The sequence below is a fragment of the Polypterus senegalus genome, chromosome 7, assembly GCF_016835505.1.
Source record: "Polypterus senegalus isolate Bchr_013 chromosome 7, ASM1683550v1, whole genome shotgun sequence".
Taxonomy (NCBI): domain Eukaryota; kingdom Metazoa; phylum Chordata; class Cladistia; order Polypteriformes; family Polypteridae; genus Polypterus; species Polypterus senegalus.
Window position 1 is genome coordinate 138,682,190 of NC_053160.1, and position 22,145 is coordinate 138,704,334.

At 37.1% G+C, this 22,145-nt stretch overlaps 1 protein-coding gene across 1 annotated transcript in view; it reads left to right on the forward strand.

The window, feature by feature from the left end:
• Positions 1 to 22,145, forward strand: part of adgrv1 (adhesion G protein-coupled receptor V1) — a 669,968-nt gene that overhangs the window by 109,989 nt on the left and 537,834 nt on the right. Inside the window, exons 4-8 of the mRNA XM_039759338.1 lie at positions 1,365 to 1,460; positions 2,145 to 2,249; positions 3,545 to 3,658; positions 7,311 to 7,867; positions 13,707 to 13,977. Of these exons, the coding sequence (XP_039615272.1) occupies positions 1,365 to 1,460; positions 2,145 to 2,249; positions 3,545 to 3,658; positions 7,311 to 7,867; positions 13,707 to 13,977 (1,143 nt within the window). The remainder of the gene's footprint in view (positions 1 to 1,364; positions 1,461 to 2,144; positions 2,250 to 3,544; positions 3,659 to 7,310; positions 7,868 to 13,706; positions 13,978 to 22,145) is intronic.

A 22,145-nucleotide genomic window follows, 5' to 3' on the forward strand; every position in this document is an offset into this window, starting at 1 on the left:
ACATATTTACTTATATATTTACTCTGCTTTAACTTCAATGTTTATTCATTGTATTTTTTTATACTTTGTGTATGATTGACAGGTACATAATGTATATACCATTGCTCTAGTCAGCTCATTACGCTTACTGTGGCTGCGGTCTCCGAGCTGGGTCTTCTAAAGATTTTGAATATGAAGGGCATGTGGAACTACTGTCATGAAAACAGCTTAAATCCCTGGCCTGCACTTGATTCAAATGAAATATCACAAATAAACACTAGCAAAACTCTAAATGAATAGAGAGAAATGCCAACCTCAAGTTAGAAAGTTATGGTAGAAATGTACTGACAGTAGTGCTGTTTAAGCTGTGTCAGTAGGTTATGACTAATCATGTTTACACACAAGGATCTAAAGAGACTGGATCTAAGAAGATGGGAAAATATAATAACTAGTGGGACTTCTGGTAAGCCAATCAACAAATTAATGCAAATTAGTTTTGTATTACAGTATATGTGTTTAGGGTTCAAACACCAATATTACTCTTTTACATGGTACTTTGTATGGTTTTAGAACCTATACTGTTGTAGTCATGAGCATCTGTAATAAAATAATTTTTAGGTCAGATCTGGACCTAATACCCCCACAAACCTTTTAAATCTACTTATTTCATTAAGGATTCATGTTAGGTTAGTGGCTTGCCCAGTAACACTGAGCTCAAGGTAGTCTCTCTACAGTATGCTCTCACTCACAGGTCTCAATAAACTATACACAGACAGGTAAAATGGATAAAGTGCACAAAGACAGTGGCCAGATTAAGAATCAGACTAATGTTGTTGGAGTTGTGAGACATGTATACCAACCTTTGCACCAGGCTCTGACCTTATAATATCCACCAAGTTGTAAAATTTATTCTGCACCACTAACCAACTCAGTTTTTTTGTTGTTTGTTATTTTTGCTGATCTCTTTGATTGCTTTCTCATAAAAAAAATGATTCTGTCTCTTCACATCTCCAGGGTTTCATGCTGACATTCTTGCCTAGACAACATTTGTGTAGAGTCTGCATATTCTCTGAATGTCCATGTTTGACTACTCTGACTGCTCTGGTTTTTCCCCATATCCCAATGTGTTTGTGTTTGGCTACCCAGCAACTGATGGATGGAGGGATGGTTGAATAGAAGAATGGAGCCTCCATCTTTTGCATTTGTAGAATGAATGAATTTTTTCTAAACCTCCACACAATCTAACCTGCCAACAAGTGCTGTCTTTGTGTATAGTAATACTAAACAGTACCAGTATGGAAGATCTGACTAAAAAATATTAGTGTTCTCACCTAATACATCATGAATTAATTTGATATTCATGTGCATATTGTTTTCTTTTTCAGGGTATGTTTTCCAGCGTGAAAATAGGATCCCCAGATACAGCCATCATTACTATATTGTCCAACGACAATGCTTTCGGTATTATTTCCTTTAATGTGGTAAGTATACATTTACCTTATATTTTGTGGTTTGTGCTCTCTCTCTCTCTCTTTCTGCTGATTCAATAGCCATTTTCTGGGTCCACCTGCATCTATATAGTATAAAAAAGATTCAAGAGAAAGATTCATCTTTCTTCATGTTTTACAATTAACACTATTTAACACAACATAGATATTTTACTTTGTTGTGACTATGTAGAATTTGAAAGTTTCCCTTTGATTTGTCTTAACTTCATAAGGATTTAGTTGGTGCATGATGTACGTACTTGTATACTGAAATCAGTTTTCCATACACCTTGTGAGAAAGGTTTTTTTTTATTTACGTATCACAGTCTTTTAGTGTATGTTGTTTGTGGAAAGTTCTTTACTGACTTTTTCAATTATTGCTATAAAAGCAAGTCAAGTACAAATTTTAATTAACCACATAACTGACTTTGCAGGCCACACATTTCTAAGTCTAATTTAGTACTGAACAACTGCCTGGTTGCTAAGGATTTCTAATATCATCTTGGGACCAGTTTACAGATTGGATTAACTTGTCTGTGGGAGTTGGGTGTCTCCAAGGAAACAGTTTTCACTATTCTTTGAACACTCAGCACTCATACTCACTCGGGAACTGTACATCTCAAATCACATTCCAAGCCATGCTGAGTTGGTCATTGATTGGCCTTTACTCTCTTGCAGACTTCTTTAATCATGGTGAATGAGACCAGGGGTACAAGCCAAATTGTGCCTCTCAGCCTAATCAGAGAGAAAGGGACCTATGGCACTGTGACAGTGAACTTTGAGGTAAGTATCTCAGTGTTATCTCACCTCCTAAATATGCCTTTTATGCCTGAGTGCTCAGTATCCTGTTGAGTCCTGATGGAGGTATTCTGGAGAAAGAAGAATGGTCAATTTAAAAAATCCTGTCCTCATTGTTGGCCTTCTTTTTTGTCCATAGCAACAGTTTGAATGGGCTTACATAAATGATTCCCACCAACAGTGCTCATTACAATGTTGGCTGAGAAGGTCACCAAGCATGAGTGTCTAACATCCAAAAGCTTTGTTTGTATATCCAAAATTAAATAGTACTTAATTTAATAATGAAAGTGCTGTTTATCAAATGATGTGACAGGAACATTTATATTAATAAGAAGGAATGCAATGAAAGAATTAGGTTTCATTCAGAATGGATTCCATTATTGTCTAGGTGCTGGGTTAATCAACTTAAAAATTATTATAATGCCAGAAACTATAAAACACACCTGTAGTTGAATAAATAAAATAAATATTATTCAGTTAATAATGCTGGTAAAATTGTATCAGAATACATATAAATGGAGGAATTGTAATATTCATGATATTTCGGGTGAAAAAATAGTAATAGATAGATAGATTGAAGAATCCCAGCTTTAAGTCTAAATATAAAACTGGTAGACATTAGTGTAGGTAACCAAACAACATATTTGTGGCATATCAAGGGGAATAACACCTAGTTAAGGAGGCTGCAGCAGCTTCCCCCAGGTTTTTCCTACCTGGAGCCTAGTGCTGCTGGAATATAGAAGTGAATTAAATGAATCAAGTTGGTTTGAGAAAGTTTTGTTAAATTTCCCAGGAGGTTTATTTGAAATATTTCTCTTCCGTTTCCAAATCTGTTATTTTGTTTTCATGATTGAAAAAAATTGAAAGCCTTTAACAACAGTAGTAGGTGCAGAACCAAGTCTGGAATAGATGAAAGGCCATTGCAGAGCACGCTCTCATATTGGGTTAATTAAGATTTGAAAATTAACAAAACGTTCCCTGCTTTGGAGACACGGGAATGAACAAAATTAGATGGAGAAGGACCATGGTGCACACAGAGAGAATGTACGAAACCCACAGAGACATTAACCAACCCAGCAATCTAACCTGGGTCTTTCAAGCTGTGTGGCAGCAGCACTATCCACCAAGCCACCCTAGCTCATTTTAAAAGCAACCATACATCATATAATACACAATATAAGTTTTAAAAAATAGGGTATTATTTTGAATAATTTATGCATACTTTTGTGTATATAAAGGAAATAAGAACTACGTTAACTGCATTTAATTTGCTCTAACAGATAACTGGAGGCCCAAATCCAGCAGAGGAAGACTTTACTCCATCCAAGGGAAATATTACACTGCCCCCTGGAAGAGCAAATGTGGAATTTGTGTTGCAAGTAAAGGATGATCAGGTAACACTCTGAACGTGGCCTAATAATTATGATTTGGAATAAAAAAAGAAAAGAGAAATAATTTGGAAATGCTAATCACACTGAATCTGATCCATTTTTTTTTTTTACAGAATTCAAATGGTTACATTTTTATTAATAATCCTGTTATGCTTTACTGGTATAAATTATTATTATTATTATTATTATTAATGAAATCTTATACAAGTTGAATGTGTTAAAGCATGTGGCTGGTTTATATTTGTTTATATAGCTGTGCACATAATACTTATGGTGGAATATTTTGGACAAAATTAAATGAATAAATGAATATGCAAATACTGCGGTGGGCTGGTGCCCTGCCTGGGGTTTGTTTCCTGCCTTGCACCCTGTGTTGGCTGGGATTGGCTCCAGCAGACCCCCGTGACCCTGTAGTTAGGATATAGCGGGTTGGCTAATGGATGGATGGATGGAATATGCAAATAAATAAAAATTCTGTGAAATGTGACAATAAATAAATACAGTAACAACATGAAATGTGAGCATAAATAATTAAATGTATCACAGAATATATTTTAGTTTCTCATTTCTTTGTGTATTTATTTCATTATTTCTTCATTTATTTATTTCAGCAACACCACTTGCAACATGGTAAAAGCTGTCACTTTCACTCAACAAAGTTTAGAGGATGGGTTCTAGCAAGTACCACTTTTTGATTAGTGGATTGTTGGTAGACTGAATGTCAGTCTTCAGCTATCAAGTGCCACATTTACAGCAGAAACTTCAGAGGGAAACTCCCAATGATGAATTTGGAGTTTCTTGAATTAAAATTGCTGCTTCACATAGTAATTCTCTGCAACTTTTTCATTTCTATCCTACATGCACAGTCACAACTTTGAGCATGCACATGAGCCACAGGATTCCTAAGTCAAGCAAAGCAAAATCAAGCAAAGCACAAAAGTCCATTCTCCTAATGATTCACCAATCTCTCTAGAGCCCACCCTCTCAACTTTGACAAGTGAAAATGACAGCTTTCATTTCAGGGCTCATTTCATTTTGTGTGTGATGTTAGTGAAATAAATAAATGAATGAATTAAGAAGTAAGCATTTTGAGACCCATTTAATTATTTATACTCTCATTTTATATTATTTATTGTCACATGTCACTTTACTTTTCTTATTTGCAGATTTATTTATTTAATTTTGTCCATAATTTTCACCAATAAATGCACTCCTCCTAGCATGGTGCGTCTACTGTCTTGAAACAGATACCCCATAGCTGTTGCCCTCTTAGCATGGCATGTGGTAATTTCAGACTAATGCATGTGAAGCCATGAGCCTATACTCTCCGAAACTGTTAACTCTAAAGCAGCTTAAACCTGCATGGTGGTCAACAAAAAAGATTATCATAGGAAACTTGATGCATGTCTAGTAGAGACTGCTAAGGATATTATTATATCAGTCTGATACAAACACAAGAATAATACAAAATATTGCTGTTAGAGCAGTCCCAGGAAACACACTTATAGCCAAGCAAATAAAAGTACTGAAAAGATATATATTTTATGGATAAACATTTGCAAGCTGTCCTCCTTATTAAGCTTAAACAAGTAAAAATATTACCCTTGGCCAGTAATATTTTTTTTTTTGCAGCTGCAGGTCACTATCATTCATCATTTTAGTATCATCACTTTCACTCCACTCATCCTTAGTCTTAGTAGCAGCACACCAGTGTGTGCTGTGGATGTGTCACAGTGCATCCGGAAAGTATTCACAGCGCATCACTTTTTCCACATTTTGTTATGTTTCAGCCTTATTCCAAAATGGATTAAATTCATTTTTTTCCTCAGAATTCTACACACAACACCCCATAATGACAACGTGGAAAAAGTTTACTTGAGGTTTTTGCAATTTTATTAAAAATAAAAAAAACTGAGAAATCACATGTACATAATTATTCACAGCCTTTGCTCAATACTTTGTCGATGCACCTTTGGTACCAATTACATCCTCAAATCTTACTGAATATGATGCCACAAGCTTGGCACACCTATCCTTGGCCAATTTTGCCCATTCCTCTTTGCAGCACCTCTCAAGCTCCATCAGCCATTTTAAGATCTCTCCAGAGATGTTCAATCGGATTCAAGTCTGGGCTCTGGCTGGGCCACTCAAGGACATTCACAGAGTTGTCCTGAAGCCACTCCTTTGATATCTTGGCTGTGTGCTTAGGGTCGTTGCCCTGCTGAAAGATGAATCGTCGCCCCAGTCTGAGGTCAAGAGTGCTCTGGAGCAGGTTTTCATCCATGTTGTCTCTGTACAGTACATTGCTGCAGTAATCTTTCCCTTTATCCTGACTAGTCTCCCAGTTCCTGCCGCTGAAAAACATCCCCACAGCATGATGCTGCCACCACCATGCTTCACTGTAGGGATGGTATTGGCCTGGTGATGAGCGGTGCCTGGTTTCCTCCAAAGGTGATGCCTGCCATTCACACCAAAGTGTTCAATTTTTGTCTCATCAGACCAGAGAATTTTGTTTTTCATGGTCTGAGAGTCCTTCAGGTGCCTTTTGGCAAACTCCAGGCAGGCTTCCATGTGCCTTTTACTAAGGAGTGGCTTCCGTCTGGCCACTCTACCATACAGGCCTGATTGGTGGATTGCTGCAGAGATGGTTGTCCTTCTGGAAGGTTCTCCTCTCACCACAGAGGACCTCTGGAGCTCTGACAGAGTGACCATCGGGTTCTTGGTCACCTCCCTGACTAAGGCCCTTCTCCCCCGATCACTCAGTTTAGATGGCCGGCCAGCCATCAGAAGAGTCCTGGTGGTTTCGAACTTCTTTCACTTACGGATGATGGAGGTCACTGTGCTCACTGGGACCTTCAAAGCAGCAGAACATTTTCTGTAACCTTCTCCAGATTTGTGCCTTAAGACAATCCTGTCTCGGAGGTCTACAGACAATTCCTTTGACTTCATGCTTGTTTTGTGCTCTGACATGAACTGTCAACTGTGGGACCTTATATAGACAGGTGTGTGCCTTTCCAAATCATGTCCAATCAACTGAATTTACCACAGGTGGACTCCAATTAAGCTGCAGAAACATCTCAAGGATGATCAGGGGAAACAGGATGCACCTGAGCTCAATTTTGAGCTTCATGGCAAAGGCTGTGAATACTTATGTACATGTGATTTCTCAGTTTTTTTTTATTTTTAATAAATTTGCAAAAATCTCAAGTAAACTTTTTTCATTTTGTCATTATGGGGTGTTGTGTGTAGAATTCTGAGGAAAAAAATGAATTTAATCCATTTTGGAATAAGGCTGCAACATAACAAAATGTGGAAAAAGTGATGCGCTGTGAATACTTTCCGGATGCACTGTATATCTCCCATGAGAAACACAAAGGGGCATTCTAACTATAAGTCCAAATCACTTTACTCAGGAACACTAAGACTGTACCTGTCATGCTTTTTTATTTAAGCAGTTTTAGGAGTCAAAATGTACTTGCTTTTGTTTGTCCTGAAAAATCAGTTAAATGTCAACACAGAAGTCTTGATCTTTTTATTGAAATGAGTGGTTCAACAAAGTACATGGCTAAAAAATGTCTAAGGAAATTTCATCATAAATGCATTTTGTTTATGTTTTTATTTGCTAGTTTTTAATGTTCTTTTTTAAATATTTCAGGTTCCAGAAGATGATGAGATATTTACAATCCAACTAACAGATGTGGAGGGTGGAGCTGAAATCAACATCAATCACAGTTCAATACAAATCAAAATTAACAAGAATGATAGTCCTATAAAATTAACTCAGTCATTCTTAGCTGTACAGGAGACAGCAGACATCATTACTATTCAAGTGACCCGTGGGAGAGATGAATTGGGTAGATTGATTGGATCAGACTCAGAGGAGGTCTCCATTGATTATGCCATTGAAACAGCTGGTGCTGTTTTTGGGGTTGACTTTGAAGATTTACAGCAGAATAAGACACGTATTGTCTTTCTTTCTCATACCTATGTGGCAAACCTAAAATTTAGGATTATTGATGATAAAATACCAGAGATTGGGGAATCATTTATTCTTCGATTAAAGGAAAACACAATAACTGGAGATGCAGTGTTACAGAGTCCAAGCATGATTCAGATTATTATTGAACCAAATGATGAACCATATGGAGTTTTGTCTATTAACAGTGGATTGATGGGTCAGAAAGTGATTATCAATGAAGACCTAACTATGAGGTAAGGACCCATCCTTTGGTTTTTGAAATTAGAGGCCTGACAGTTTATCCTGGAAAAAAAGAAAAACACAATTCCCAAATACCATTTTTTGCTTTAGCATATATCCTCTGTTTGTATAATAGATGAAATAAATCTGTTTAGTATTGGAAAGAAAATGGAAGCAAGGACAAAGGGAATGGCATACTAAGGCCTATATTCAGTGCCATCCATAATGTTAGGGACAAAGACACATTTTTCCTTAATTTACCTCTCTTCTCCACAGTTTAAAACTGCAAATCAGACAATTCAGATGTGATTAAAGTGCACATTGCAGACTTTAATTTGAGGGTATTTGCATGTCGATACTAGTGTTTTCACAGCATTTAAAAAAGTATCGATGTCCCCATAATGACCCATAAAGCATATGATGTAGACGTTTGCCTACACTGGGCATTCACGCATCGGCTGAAAAATCCTAAAAATGGTAATAAAACAACAAAAATGGGAATATTGCAAAGCTGTAGCAACTGATAAATTATTTGTATACAGCATGTATATAATGTATACAACATTTAAACTGTAAAAAATGTAATTTTGATACATACAGGTAACAACACAGAAAGCAATTGTTCTATATCCAGCATGTTGGAATAAGTTTTTCTTTCATGAAGGGTGACAAATCAAGGAATGAGCTGGATTAAATTGGGGAAAAGCCAAATAATATGCACAAACAAATAGGAACATGATTTGAGTGTACGTTTTTGAAAAATGGTGGTTTCTCTCATTCATATTGCAACAGTGTGGCTGCATCTTCAGAAGTATATGGCATGGGGAGCGCTTTTCAAAAGTCTGGAGTTGAAAATGCCAGGGTACTGTGGACCAAAAAATGAAAATATAGACTTATAGCAAAATGTGTTAGTGTTGCTGGAGCCTAAAAAAATTGCAAATAATCACCCCAACAATACAACATTAATATGGATCAAAAATATGTCAGTTATTGCAAAACAAATATTGTATAACAGAGATTTTTCTTAAATAAAATCTACTAGAAAGCATTCCACCAAGCACTGATAATCTTCCCCTTAATATAACAATTTAATGTATAAATCAATGTTTATACAATATTGTGCTCTGTAACAATTATAATAAATAAATTAATAACAGTTAATTATTCTTGTCTTGAGAAAACAAAGAGACTTCTTTGTTGTGGCTGGAAGCTTTGAAGTGGAGTGCATAGCAGAACATCAGCTGATGCGTAAATAAACTTAACACCAATTCAGCTTTAAATGGACTGTTTGCTGAATATTAAGATTGAAAGAAATGGAAACATTTAAATCAATGGGGCTGGCAGTAGAATGCTTTCTGTGTTTCCCTTCCTGTTGGAAGGAGGATCAAGTGTGCCCTTTCTACATTTTCCTTTGTCACACTCATCATGGATTACAGAGGTGTGGGAAAATAAAACTCTGTTCCTATTCTCACACAGAGACATGAGCAGTGAGGTGCACTTCTCCAGTACTCTCTCACCACCACCATGTCCTCCCATACTTCTGGTGATATGAGAAAGAAGAAAATACACTTCTGTTGTACACTGTCTCCATCTCACTAACTGCAATGTGAGAAGGTATGACAAGTAGGCAAGATGTGCTCCTTTGGTGCTTCAGCTACTTCACTCACATGCTGCGTATCTTTTTGTGCAATTTTTTTTTTGGTTCTAATGATATGACTGAGGTAGTCTTAACTAATTAAAACACTTCTTTATATACTTTATAGAAAGAAAACTGGAGCATCACTAAATCAGTGTTGGAAGCAGTGGATAAAGCATTGGCTGTGTGCAATTTATCATTTATATTAATATTGTTTATGTTACTGTACAATACTACACATCTATGCTGTCTTTATGTTTAATTTAAAAATACTCCATCCTCACATATATATGGAAATACAAGTATTGTAGTGACTAAGGAAGCCTTTAGTTGTCTGAATGCCACTTTTGACATTAGTGTGGACAATCAAGCTAAGATAATTTTTCTGTCTTCATTAATATATTCTCCTAAGATGTCTGTTTATGGAGAATTTAAGTTATCTAGTGAGAGATTGCTTCTAATAAACAATATGTTGTACACAAAAAAGTACATACCATGATCTTATAACAAAAATTCTCTGCTAATCAACAGCATTTGCCCATTTTGACTGATTTTTCAATTTAACTCTTTGAGGGCTGAATATTTTTTCCACAAAGCGATGGTTTCACACATAGGTCAACATAAATGTCTGGTGCTGTGCCTGCTGATGGCGCATGTTTGGCATGTCTGCTGGCAGTGGCTGTGTGGGGGCACCTAGATGGTCAGCAGGAATGCACGGTGGGCTGGCTGTCTTCGCACAGCAGGTGGGTGGTGGTGGCGGTCTCAGTGTGACACAATATGGTTTGTACCTCTTGTCATCATAAGTGGTGGTCCTCCCAGGTGAATGCTGCTGTAGGGGACCGATCAGATGATGCCGGCACCTCACTTTCGTTTTCGATATCCATCTCCAGATCACTTGCATAAAACTCAGAGTCCGACGAGTCAGAGTTCTATTCAACGAAATTACGTAAAACGTCCATGGAGTATTTTGCATTGCACATTTGCTTTAGTCTCTCGCCAGAAGTCGGTGCCATTTTAGAGGTTGTTTGCTCTTCGCTACTTCTGCACCTGTAGGGAATCGAGGTTAAATCAGCAAAGCTGTGTAACTTTCCTTCTAGCAATGAGAGTCGAACTAACACATAAGGGTGAGTTTTGTTGCAGTTTACAGCTGATTACCGTCCTCTACTCCTAAATTTTGACAAAAGTCGACATCAGCCCTGAAACAGTTAAAGATGCAGAAAGATAAAAAAAAGTGTACTGATCCTAGCCATAGGAAAAACAGATAATAATAGAAAACAGGGTATGGCCTCTAATTAGAAGATAAACAAAGTGAAAAGTGATCCTTGTATATTCATTGTACGCTGAATCTTAGATATGTATAGGAATAACCAAGTTAAAATTAGTTTTTGTTTGTTTCCAAGAGCTTTCAGACCCATCGGGGTGTGGTGTGTGCCTTGTGCCCATTGCTACTGGACTCCTCATCCCTAAATGTGGAATAAACTGGTGCAGAGAATCAATGGAAGGATGAATGGTGTAGGGCATTCAAGAGGAATGACTAAAAAAGAATCAGCAATAATTGGTTATAAAACGCATTAACTTTTGTCAAATAATATAACACAGACAACAGAACATTAAGTTTGGTAGTGTAATGGTTCAGATTCATTACAATTTCTTTGAGAACAAATAGGCTTACAGTAATGAAGCAAAATGTTTGATTATAATATCTCAGAAATCAATTATGTTAAATAAAACTGTTTACAGACTATGAGATCTCTGCATTTTGGATAGTGAATAATAAATACATATTTGTAAGGTGAAAGATTTAAAAGGAATTAAATAAAAAATTCAGTCATAATCAAAACGATGGGTATATTTTGGTGAAATGCAAGCACTGTCCATTATAATTGAAGATAACTGAGTTTAAATACTGCCTTGGTGACTGAGTAGATGTTCTTGTCGTGTGTGTAAGTTTTCTATGAGTCTTCCAGCTTCTTTTTCTTTGCAAAGACATGCCAGTTAGTTTAACTTGTGACTATAAACTGACCCAGTGTGGTCATGTGAGTGAGTGTACCATGTGAGGGGCTGGCACTTTGTCCAGGGTTGATTTCTGTCATACTTGATTTTGCTGGTCTGCGCTTTTATGCTTTTGCAAGATCTGTGACACTGGAGTGGGTGTAGCTGTACATACCGACTCGTCAGTGTGTGGACATTCACAAAATGAAGACTGGAAATGACAAAATGGATTCTGTATTACTAAATCCAATAAGTCATTTAGAGCTAATTAAAGACAAGTTTGAAATGTAAAATTATGAAAGAAGATAATGCAGAAGGATAAAGATGTAATAAGTCTGTGTTCTGTGTGTCCTGACGTTGTTTATTTGCATTTTTGGAATTGCAATTCATGTTTTCTTCATTTTTTGATTATTTTAACTTTATGGCATCAGTTTGTATTTTGTTGATGGGTATTCACCACCATTATGTGTTTACTTTGGCATAGCAATGGTAAAGTTCTTGATGGTGCAGAGTTTTTGCGGTGGTGCAGAGTTTTTGCATCTAGGTGTTACATATGATTAAAAGAAATAAACACAGTGAAGCCATTAGGGGAAATTCCCAGTTAGTTTAAGTTCTTCTGTTTCACCCATCTTTGCTTTAGACCTCAATTTCTGGTTAACAAATATTAACCTTTCCTACTGATTACTTTTAGCTAAATGTGCTATATTAATTATTTTGGTACATTTGTGACACATTTTTACCTGTACATCCTCATATATATTTAGTATATACACAGAAAATTGGTTGGTGTAATCCACTTAATGTTCTTCTATAATCCAAAATGGCACTTAGATATATATTTATAGTAACTTTGTGATACTTTTTTTTTTTAAGTTGCTTTATAGAAATACCCAGAGAATGGACACTTCTTTATAGAACAAAGTCTACTTAAGATATCCATCCATTTTTTTAACTCATGTACTCATGAGTCAAGCTGTTTATTTTCATATAGAAGGAAATCAGGATTGTCTAAGGAAACACACCTACTCACACATTGGTACAGTGCACAGTGGAGGAAACAGCCTGGAATCAAATGTTAGCACAAACACAATGAGGTAGCAATGTTATGCATGAAATTCTCCATGCTTCCCCCACTCCTTAAATCATAATGAGCAAAACTTAATAAATAATAAAAAAGTAAATATATTTGTCCTCATTATCATAAAATAGAAAGTATGGAAGTAATTAGCTATTAGTTTCAATTTTATTTGTAGCTGCCCATTTATTTTAAAACACTTTTTTTCCTGCTTCATTTGTCTGCTTCTTGTCATTTTCCTGTGTTACTAATAATATGTCAGAGAGTTTTTAATTTATAGACAGTTTCCACTTAGGAACATTGAAGAAAAGTGAAAATTCATAAGAGTCATTTATTGTACCACAGCTTATAGAGTGATGTCGTTTTTATTTGACGTGAGCTCCTTCAGACTTCCTAACTACTTTCCATGTGATTTATTGTTTGCTGCTCCTTTACATTTATTTTCTAATTTTAGATTCTGAGTCTGGAAGAATCACTGCCAACTTTAATTTCCTGATTAAAAACTCAAATTACTTTTTTAAGTACATTGAAAATTCGAGAGATAAGACATTTATGGTAAAACAGTACAGGCTGAATCTGTGACACATTTTCACTTGGCAGGATAGTCAAATAATTATTCTTCATTAAATAATATATTTCAGCCAAAAAAAAAAGTATTTCTCTTTCTTTTACTTTTACCAGTCTTGTGATATAGTGCTTTTAACATGATGAAAAAGACCAATTTAATCAGCACACTGGTTAAGGTTAGTGATTGCCAGATCTAGAGACCTAAGCTCTGTTTCTCATCATTGCCAATGTGAAGATGGCATGTTCTCTCTGTGGTCATGTGAGTATTGATACTGATGCCTTCACCCAAATATACATGTTAGTTTAACTGGAGACTCCCAACTGGTCAGTGTGAGTGAGCATGTCCTTTGATTAACTACCATTCCATTTAAGATTTCTTCCTGCCTTGTGCACTCTGGTAATGGGAAAGACTTAAAACTGCATAGATGATTTGGTGAATGCACAGATCAAAAAAATTGCACAGCATTTTGAAAAACAATAGATGACGGCTAGGTATCCTATAACTTTTAAAATTATCAAGCAAATAAGTGTTTGTTTTATTAATTATATTAATTCACATAATTTTACATCTTTGCTGCTTTAGGTTTGAGGGAATTAATATTACAAGGAATGGAGGAACTCATGGAAATGTTTCTGTGAACTGGACCATCACTCGCAACAGCAGTGACTTCTCTCCTGTGAGCATGGATTTAATCCCAGTCTCTGGCACTCTGCGGTTCTCTGAAGGTCAGAGTTCAGCTTCTCCTCTGCTCAGTATTATTAGTGATGACCTACCCGAGCAAGCAGAGGCCTATCTGTTCAAGCTCTTACCTAGAACAGTAAATGGTGGAGCAAAAGTAGATGATCCAACGGAGGTAAGAATATGTCATCTGTACTGATTTTTATTAACTGATTGATGTTAAAATCACTTTGTTTCAAAAATACTGAAAGCTGATGCTCCTGACAGTATATTATAAAATAGTATAACTAGCTATTTGCAACCAGCCATGTGGTTAAATCAAATCAGTCCTTTGTTTGTCAAGTAGACTCTGATTTCTGCTATTGAAAAGACACCACCAAATAAAGGCTTGGGTTCCAGCCCAATCTCTAAAAGATGGCATACGTTATAATCATTGCATCACCATTCTCCTCACAGGTGGCGCAATGGTAGTGCTGCTGCTTTGCAGTAAGGGGACTGTGGAAGATTGTGGGCTTGCTTCCCAGTTCCTCCCTGTGTGGATAGTGCTTTGAGTACTGAGAAAAGCGCTATATAAATGTAATGAATTATTATTATTATTCTATACACATACAGTGCAGTTTTAAAGATTCAGTAACATAAAATAAACCATTACTGATGTGTTGTGTTGTCCTATGTAATACAAAAATGATGACTGTACTCACACATATATTTCATTATTGCTGTTCTGTACACTCATCTTTTCTAACGTTGCTTCAGCTATTGTTTCTCCCCACCGCTTGGATTATTCTTGCAATATTTCTTCCACTATTGTAAGCACTTCTGCTGTGGATCTTACACATTAATTTTTGAATATGTTATATTGATTTTTATACTGGAAGGAGGTTGATGCAATGGTCAGAACTATAGTGTCATTATTTCCAGCACCTGGTATCTCATTTAAAAAATATGTGTGAATAAAAGTGTGAAAATATGTGTATGCCAAAAAATGTGTACAGCAAAAAAAATAAGATTTATAAAACACATTAGCACATTTCTATGCAATATATCCATTATAAATCACAATCATCTTGTAAATATAGTTACGTGAACATGTCCGGAACAACCACATATGGACTATGCCAATCAACATAATGTAATCACTCAAGTAAACTGGAAAAGTTCTGGGCCACCCTGTTTAATTTTACAACACAAAAAAACAAGGGCATGATGGCACTGTATAACCTAGAATCAAAGCACAGTAGGTCCTTAGTGGCCATCTCGCAATGCCCAGCAAGGCTTCTTTTAATAGTGCTCATTTTAAGCAAGTTGGGAGCTTCATCCTGTTGAAGGTTTGAACCCAAATATGATGCTGCCTTTTGGGGATGTCGGCTTTTATAAGGCTCTGACCAGAAGGGACATGGCTTTCTCTGGGAACTGTGTGCGGGTCATTTGCCATCATAGAGCATCTTCTTGGAGCTGTGGAGGAAAAAGTCAACTAGCGACAGCATCCCCTCTCATTCGGGAGCACCTTTCTTCTTTATTCTGGAGGGTGGTGAAAGATGTAACAGGGCAGCATCTAAGAGGGTACCCACTATCACTTGGCACATGTAGTAACATAATTACTGTTACAGTGAATTGTATATGCCATTTGAAAAACTGAGAGTTCAGTCAGTTACTTTACCAACAAGTCAGCTGACACATACAGTGTCATCACACTACCTGTCTGCAAAAGCTATTTTGCCTCAAAATAAATGCATCATGCACTGACCCAGGCCACCGAGTCACTATGTCAGTCTCATCTTGGCAACACAAATTACTTCTGTGTTAATGACATGTCACAGTTCATGTTTAATAAAATCAGCTTTATTTTTCATAGGTGCCTTTATTGCAATGTGAGTGTAATAAAGTGCTCTGATAATGTTAGGAAAACTGAATGCTGCTGCAAACAGCCTTTTTATTTTGGCAAAAACATGTCGGGTTCATTTATTTGCACCCACACCATATTAAAACTGCCTCACTGGTCAGCTAACAGCTTCCAGCAAAGAGGGCATGATGGAGTGAAGCTTAGCTGAGGTATTACAGACTTATTGGCCAGTTCCCTAACAAGTGACAACAGGTAAGCCAACTGCATAGAAACTGTCAAAACAAAAAGTTCTTCAGAGCAAATATGCACAATTGGCCCTCTTAAAGCAGAACTAAAATAGTTTCATATTCATCACTTTTAAGGTTTAATATTTTTCTTGCGTTAGTTCACCTTATAATAAAGGCTTGGTTATATTAATTATTATGCTCATGTGCCGATTTGGCTGCATTTCCCTAATTGATAAAAGATGTCATCATTTCCCAGTTTCTCTGAAATGTTTCGTTTGAAAGGGTCAGAGCTGCTGTAAATCCACAAGTTCTTCCATTATGTTTGTTTTTATAAATCTCAACCTTTGCATGGAAAGGTGTGTATGCAATCTTTATAAATCTCACCCTTAAGCACCCAACTGCTTGTGTGAAGTTTGCATGTTCTCCTTATGCATTTTTTCTAGAGAATAGGGTTGCTTTTAGCAAACTAAATGCATTCTTGTTAGGCTAATTGGTGACTATACATTGACTCATTATGAGTGTATGTGTGTGTAGCTATTGCATTTTAATTAGTTATTCATTATTCATTTTCCGACCGCACTTATTAGAATAAATGTAGGATTGTAGCCTATTCCAGTACCAATGGACACAATGAAGGATCAACTCTGATGTCAGGCCATTGCAGGACTTATTCACTCAAGTTCACTCATATCTGGTCAATTTAGCTGCCAGTCATTAAAATCTTCACATATGTGAGGAAAACAGAGTAACTAGAGAAAACCTCACATAGACATTGGGAGAATGTATAAACTGCACAAAGGGCCTCCATTAAAAGTTTGGGCTGTGGAGCTGTGTGGCAGCTGTGATAATCAATCATGACATATTAATATGACACCTCACCTAGTATGAATCCTCAAAAAATGTAGAAGCTTAATTTTGCTTTTGCATATCAGGTTTTATTCACACATAATTTAAGCTATATAATGAGATCATGAGGACTTATCTGGAATACAGTGCAGTTATGGTCCATATTACATATAACACATATTCCAGGTTTTTCAGCTTCTTCAGCTATGGTGGAGTGGGTCCCCTTTGTAAATATATAAGCTAGGAAATAGAGAAATTTTTGGTAGATGACCTTGTCCTACTCGGACATACATAAGCTAGGAGAAGTGAGAAATTGTGGGTATGAGGCCCAAGTGGGGCATGGCCTCCTCAATACAACTTAAAAGAGATAGCTTAGTGTTTGAAAAGCAAAATCTTGATGTGCCATTATGGAGTATTGATGAGTACCAGCCCATTTAAAGCACTGCCATTGCTAGAAAAAGCTCAGAGAAAAGCAGCTAAACTGATACCAGAACTGGGAGGTATGAGCTATGAGGAAAGACTGAAGGAGTTGGATCTTTTCATTTTAAACAAATAGAATTTAAGAGGTGACATGACTAAGCTATGTCAGATTATTAAGGGAATTAGTAGCGTGGATCCTGGTTGTTATTTTAAAATGGGTTCTTATACAGGAGCACGGTGAGATAGATAGATAGATAGATAGATAGATAGATAGATAGATAGATAGATAGATAGATAGATAGATAGATAGATAGATAGATAGATAGATAGATAGATAGATAGATAGATAGATAGATAGATAGATAGATAGATAGATAGATAGATAGATAGATAGATAGATAGATAGATAGATAGATAGATAGATATTTTATTAATCCCAAGGGGAAATTCACATACTCCAGCAGCAGCATACTTATAAAAAACAATATTAAAGTACAGAGTGATAAAAATGCAGGTAAAACAGACAATAACTTCGTATAATGTTAACGTTTACCCCCCCGGGTGGAATTGAAGGGTCGCATAGTGTGGTTGAGGAACGATCTCCTCAGTCTGTCAGTGGAGCAGGACAGTGACAGCAGTCTGTCGCTGAAGCTGCTCCTCTGTCTGGAGATGATACTGTTTAGTGGATGCAGTGGATTCTCCATGATTGACAGGAGCCTGCTGAGCGCCTGTCGCTCTGCCAAGGATGTCAAACTGTCCAACTCCATGCCTACAATAGAGCCTGCCTTCCTCGCCAGTTTGTCAAGGCGTGAGGCATCCTTCTTCTTTATGCTGCCTCCCCAGCACACCACCGCGTAGAAGAGGGCACGCGCCACAACCGTCTGATAAAGCATCTGCAGCATCTTATTGCAGATGTTGAAGCTTGTTAAGGGGAAATTCTGGGCAAATATTAGTTTTTTTGTGCTGTAAAGAACCATAAACAGGTGGAATAATTTACTAAATTGTATGGTAGGGAGGACTTTAGGGACTTTGATACATGACTTGATGTTACTTTGGAGAAATTAGCTGAATAGGATTGCCAATTTTGTTGGGTGAATTACATGCTCTTATCAAAATAGTTCTAATGTTGTAAATTATGCTAGTTTTTGTTTGTAATAAATATAACAAAATTGTTCATCCAGTAGTCAGTCAGTCATTATCCAACCCACTATATCCTAACACAGGGTCACGGGGGTCCACCGTAGCCAATCCCAGCCAACACAGTGAGCAAGGCAGGAACAAATCCCGGGCAGGGCGCCAGCCCGACGCAGGGCACACACACACACACACACATCCACACCCACACACCAAGCACACACTAGGGACAATTTTCATCCAATAGTATTTCAGGAAATTAAAATCTAGTAGCCACAGTTGCATCTTTAGGTATTTATTGTTCTTGAAAAACTTGTGTACAAAATTACATATTAGATCAAGTCACAGCAAGCACTGCTGTGTGACTGGATTGTGTTAGCAAGGTTGTTAATTATCTTATTTATCCTAAACATCCATCCATTGTCTAACCCGCTGAATCCGAATACAGGGTCACGGGGGTCTGCTGGAGCCAATCCCAGCCAACACGGGGCACAAGGCAGGAACCAATCCTGGGCAGGGTGCCAACCCACCGCAGGACACACACAAACACACCCACACACCAAGCACACACTAGAGCCAATTTAGAATCGCCAATCCACCTAACCTGCATGTCTTTGGATTGTGGGAGGAAACCGGAGTGCCCGAAGGAAACCCACGCAGACACGGGGAGAACATGCAAACTTCACGCAGGGAGGACCCGGGAAGCGAACCTATCCTAAACAACATTCAAAAATCTGTCTGTATCTTAACTGTGTGAGACATGAGTTGTGTGTAGTTGGGCTTTATAAACAAATGTCATCAATTCAGTAACATTATTTTGCTCTGGTACAAAAATCCATGGGACCCAATTTTTTAAATGCTCTATTAATTGTTCTGTATGTGGTATATTATAACAAGAAAAAACTAAAATTTCCAAAAATTACATAGTACACTAGGCTATAGTTCAATGTGGAAAATAAATTATGTTAACTGGTATGGATGTCTGCCACAGAGAAGAAAGTTTTGGCAGCATTACCCTTCTGATTTGAAAATGTATTTTGTCTGCATTAAAGTATCATTTCAGAAGAGTGGAAGAAACTATGTTTAATTATGAGGTCTCTCTTCAGTACTCCTTCCTGTTGAGTCAGATTGTTGGTTTTTGTTTAGTTTCTGTATTTCTTTCAGTTTTAGAACTTCCTTTATTTTGTAAATAAACAAAACAATGTTGAGTTTTCTATTAGTGATATTTGGGAATATATTTTTCCTGGGTCCACAGCAGTGGAGTATTATGACACAGATTGTTTTGGCCATGGGAAATCAGATTAAGTCACCAGTTCCAGTGCTGAGTCTAATTGAATTTAATGCTAATCATTGGACAATGCCATCACCCAGTTGTTATTTGTCACCCTCTTATTCTAAAAAGTTGGCCAGTTCATGTATGGAAATTGAGACAAATCCACAAAGAGATATCAGATTAGGGCGTCATGGTGGCACAGTGGTAGCGCTGCTGCCTCGCAGTTAGGAGACCTGGGTTCACTTCCTGGGTCTTCCCTGCGTGGAGGTTGCATGTTCTCCCCGTGTCTGCATGGGTTTCCTCTGGGTGCTCCGGTTTCCTCTGCCTGATGGACGCGAAGTGTTGGCGTGGCCGTGCACGTGGATTTTGGCTGATAATTTCAAGAAATTGTCCAAATTTGAGGAATGTTGTGCTAAAATAAGCTTATGGTTTGCTTGTGTGCTATATTCAAATTAACCATTTCCACTTAATTTAGCATCTGCTCGACAGCAAAAACACAAATGATTTCTTTTTTTATATAGTTGTAAATACATTTAGGCAACAAGGGGTTAATTTGGCCTGATGCTCTCAGTTTTAAGACTTTATGTATTTGTATTTAGATTTCTTTCTTCTACCGGAACTTTGGTGCCCAACACAACATGACATCTTTAGGGGTTATTCTATTTTCAGAGGGGCTTTCTCTACCAAACTGTACATATATCCTCTATCTCCTAACCTGCCTCCAATCTTGAAGATGTTCCATACTAACTGGCAAGCAAGTTGGAGTCACCACAGATGCATATACTGTATAATCCACTGCATGCTTTATATAACTTTTTCTAAGTTATCTTAAGGATGATCTGTCATGTTTATGTTCTCAAGTAAGTTTGGAAGCCTTCCAGCTCTTATACTAGATAGATAGATAGATAGATAGATAGATAGATAGATAGATAGATAGATAGATAGATAGATAGATAGAACACCTATATTCCATATGTGAACAAGTAATTTTCTCCCTAAATGTAATACTTTGCTGTCCCATCTTTAGCAGCAACAACTGCAATCAAACACTTCTGGTACAGTAAATTAGTCTTGAGCATTGCTGTGGAGAAATTTTGCCCATTGGAGGGTTTTCGACTATGGACTGGCCATTTAATGTTTCACCACAACATTTAAATGGGATTCAAGTCAAGACTTTGACAAGGCCACTACAAAGCCTTATTTTCAGACATTCAAAGGTGGGGTTGTTCTTGTGCTTTGGATCATTGTCCTGCTGCATAACCTAATTGTGTTTGAGCTTCAGATCACAGACTGATGACAGGACATTCTTCTTTAGTACTTTCTGGTAGAGAGCTAGATTTATGCTTCCCTCAATTATGATAAATCACTCTGGCCATGATGCAGCAAAGCATCCCCACACCACCATATTTGACTGTGGGCATGATCTTCTTATTGAGGAAAACTATGTTAGCTTTAAATGAGATGTAATAGGACAAATATCTTCCAAAACATTCCTCATTTCGACTTATTTTGGGGGTAACCAAGGTGTTTTTTGGCAAATGTTAAACAAGTTTATATTTCATCTTGTTTAGCAGTGGTTTTCACCTTGCAACTCTCCTATAGATACCAACACTGATATTAACTGAGCTGACAGAGGCCTGAATTTCCTTAGAATTTCCTCTGGATTCTTCTATGAATTTCCAGAATAATTTTCTATGCACTCTTGGAGCAATTTTATTAGGCTGGCCAGATTTACCACTGTTCCAAGTTTTCTCCATTTGGAGATGATGGCTGTTTTGTGATTCACTGGAGTTTCAGGGTTTTAGAGATTTGCTTTCCTAACCCTTGCACTACTGATATATTTCAGTAACTTTAAATCTCAGGTCTTCTGGAATTTCCTTTGACTGAGGAATGATCATTTTGCTTGTTGAGACCTTTTAGCGAAGTTCACATTGTTGGAAAGTTCTATTTAAGTTATGTTTAGATTCATTAAGGCAGGCAGAAATCAAACCTAAGTGAGTCTTGTCTAATTTAACACATTATCATTTAAATTTGGTTCATTGGTTGATTGAGTGAGTAAAAAGTCAATTACTTTTTTGCGTGGGTGATACAGCTTTGGTGAATAGCTTAAGTGTTATGAACAGGAAAAACAAGAGGAAATCAGGAAGGGAGCAATACATTTTCACGGCATTGTATATATTTTATGGGTTTATGCAACATTTGGATATTCATCTTTTATTGTATGGCCCTATGCTTCAGTGTTACTGATGGCCAGGAAGATACTGTACAGTGTTGTATACCTGGCCTGGCATTTGTAGCTTTTCTTAAAAAAAAAAAAAAAATTGTATTGCCTGGTGTTGCCTCGCTGTTCTTCTGCTTTGGAGTCCCAGTCTTAAACATAAAGCTTACAAGTTCTTGCTGTATCTAGGTGGCTTCTTTTTGGATTCTTTGGTTTCCTTTCACATCCCAAATAAGTGTGTATTATGTTGTGTTGCATCTCCAGATTGGCTCTATAAGAGGCAATAAGTAAATGTATCTTTGTGTCAGATCCACATCCACTGCTGGTTCATTTTTAGAGCCAAAATCTGTAGGGATAGGCTTTGGCTTATTGGCTTATTGTG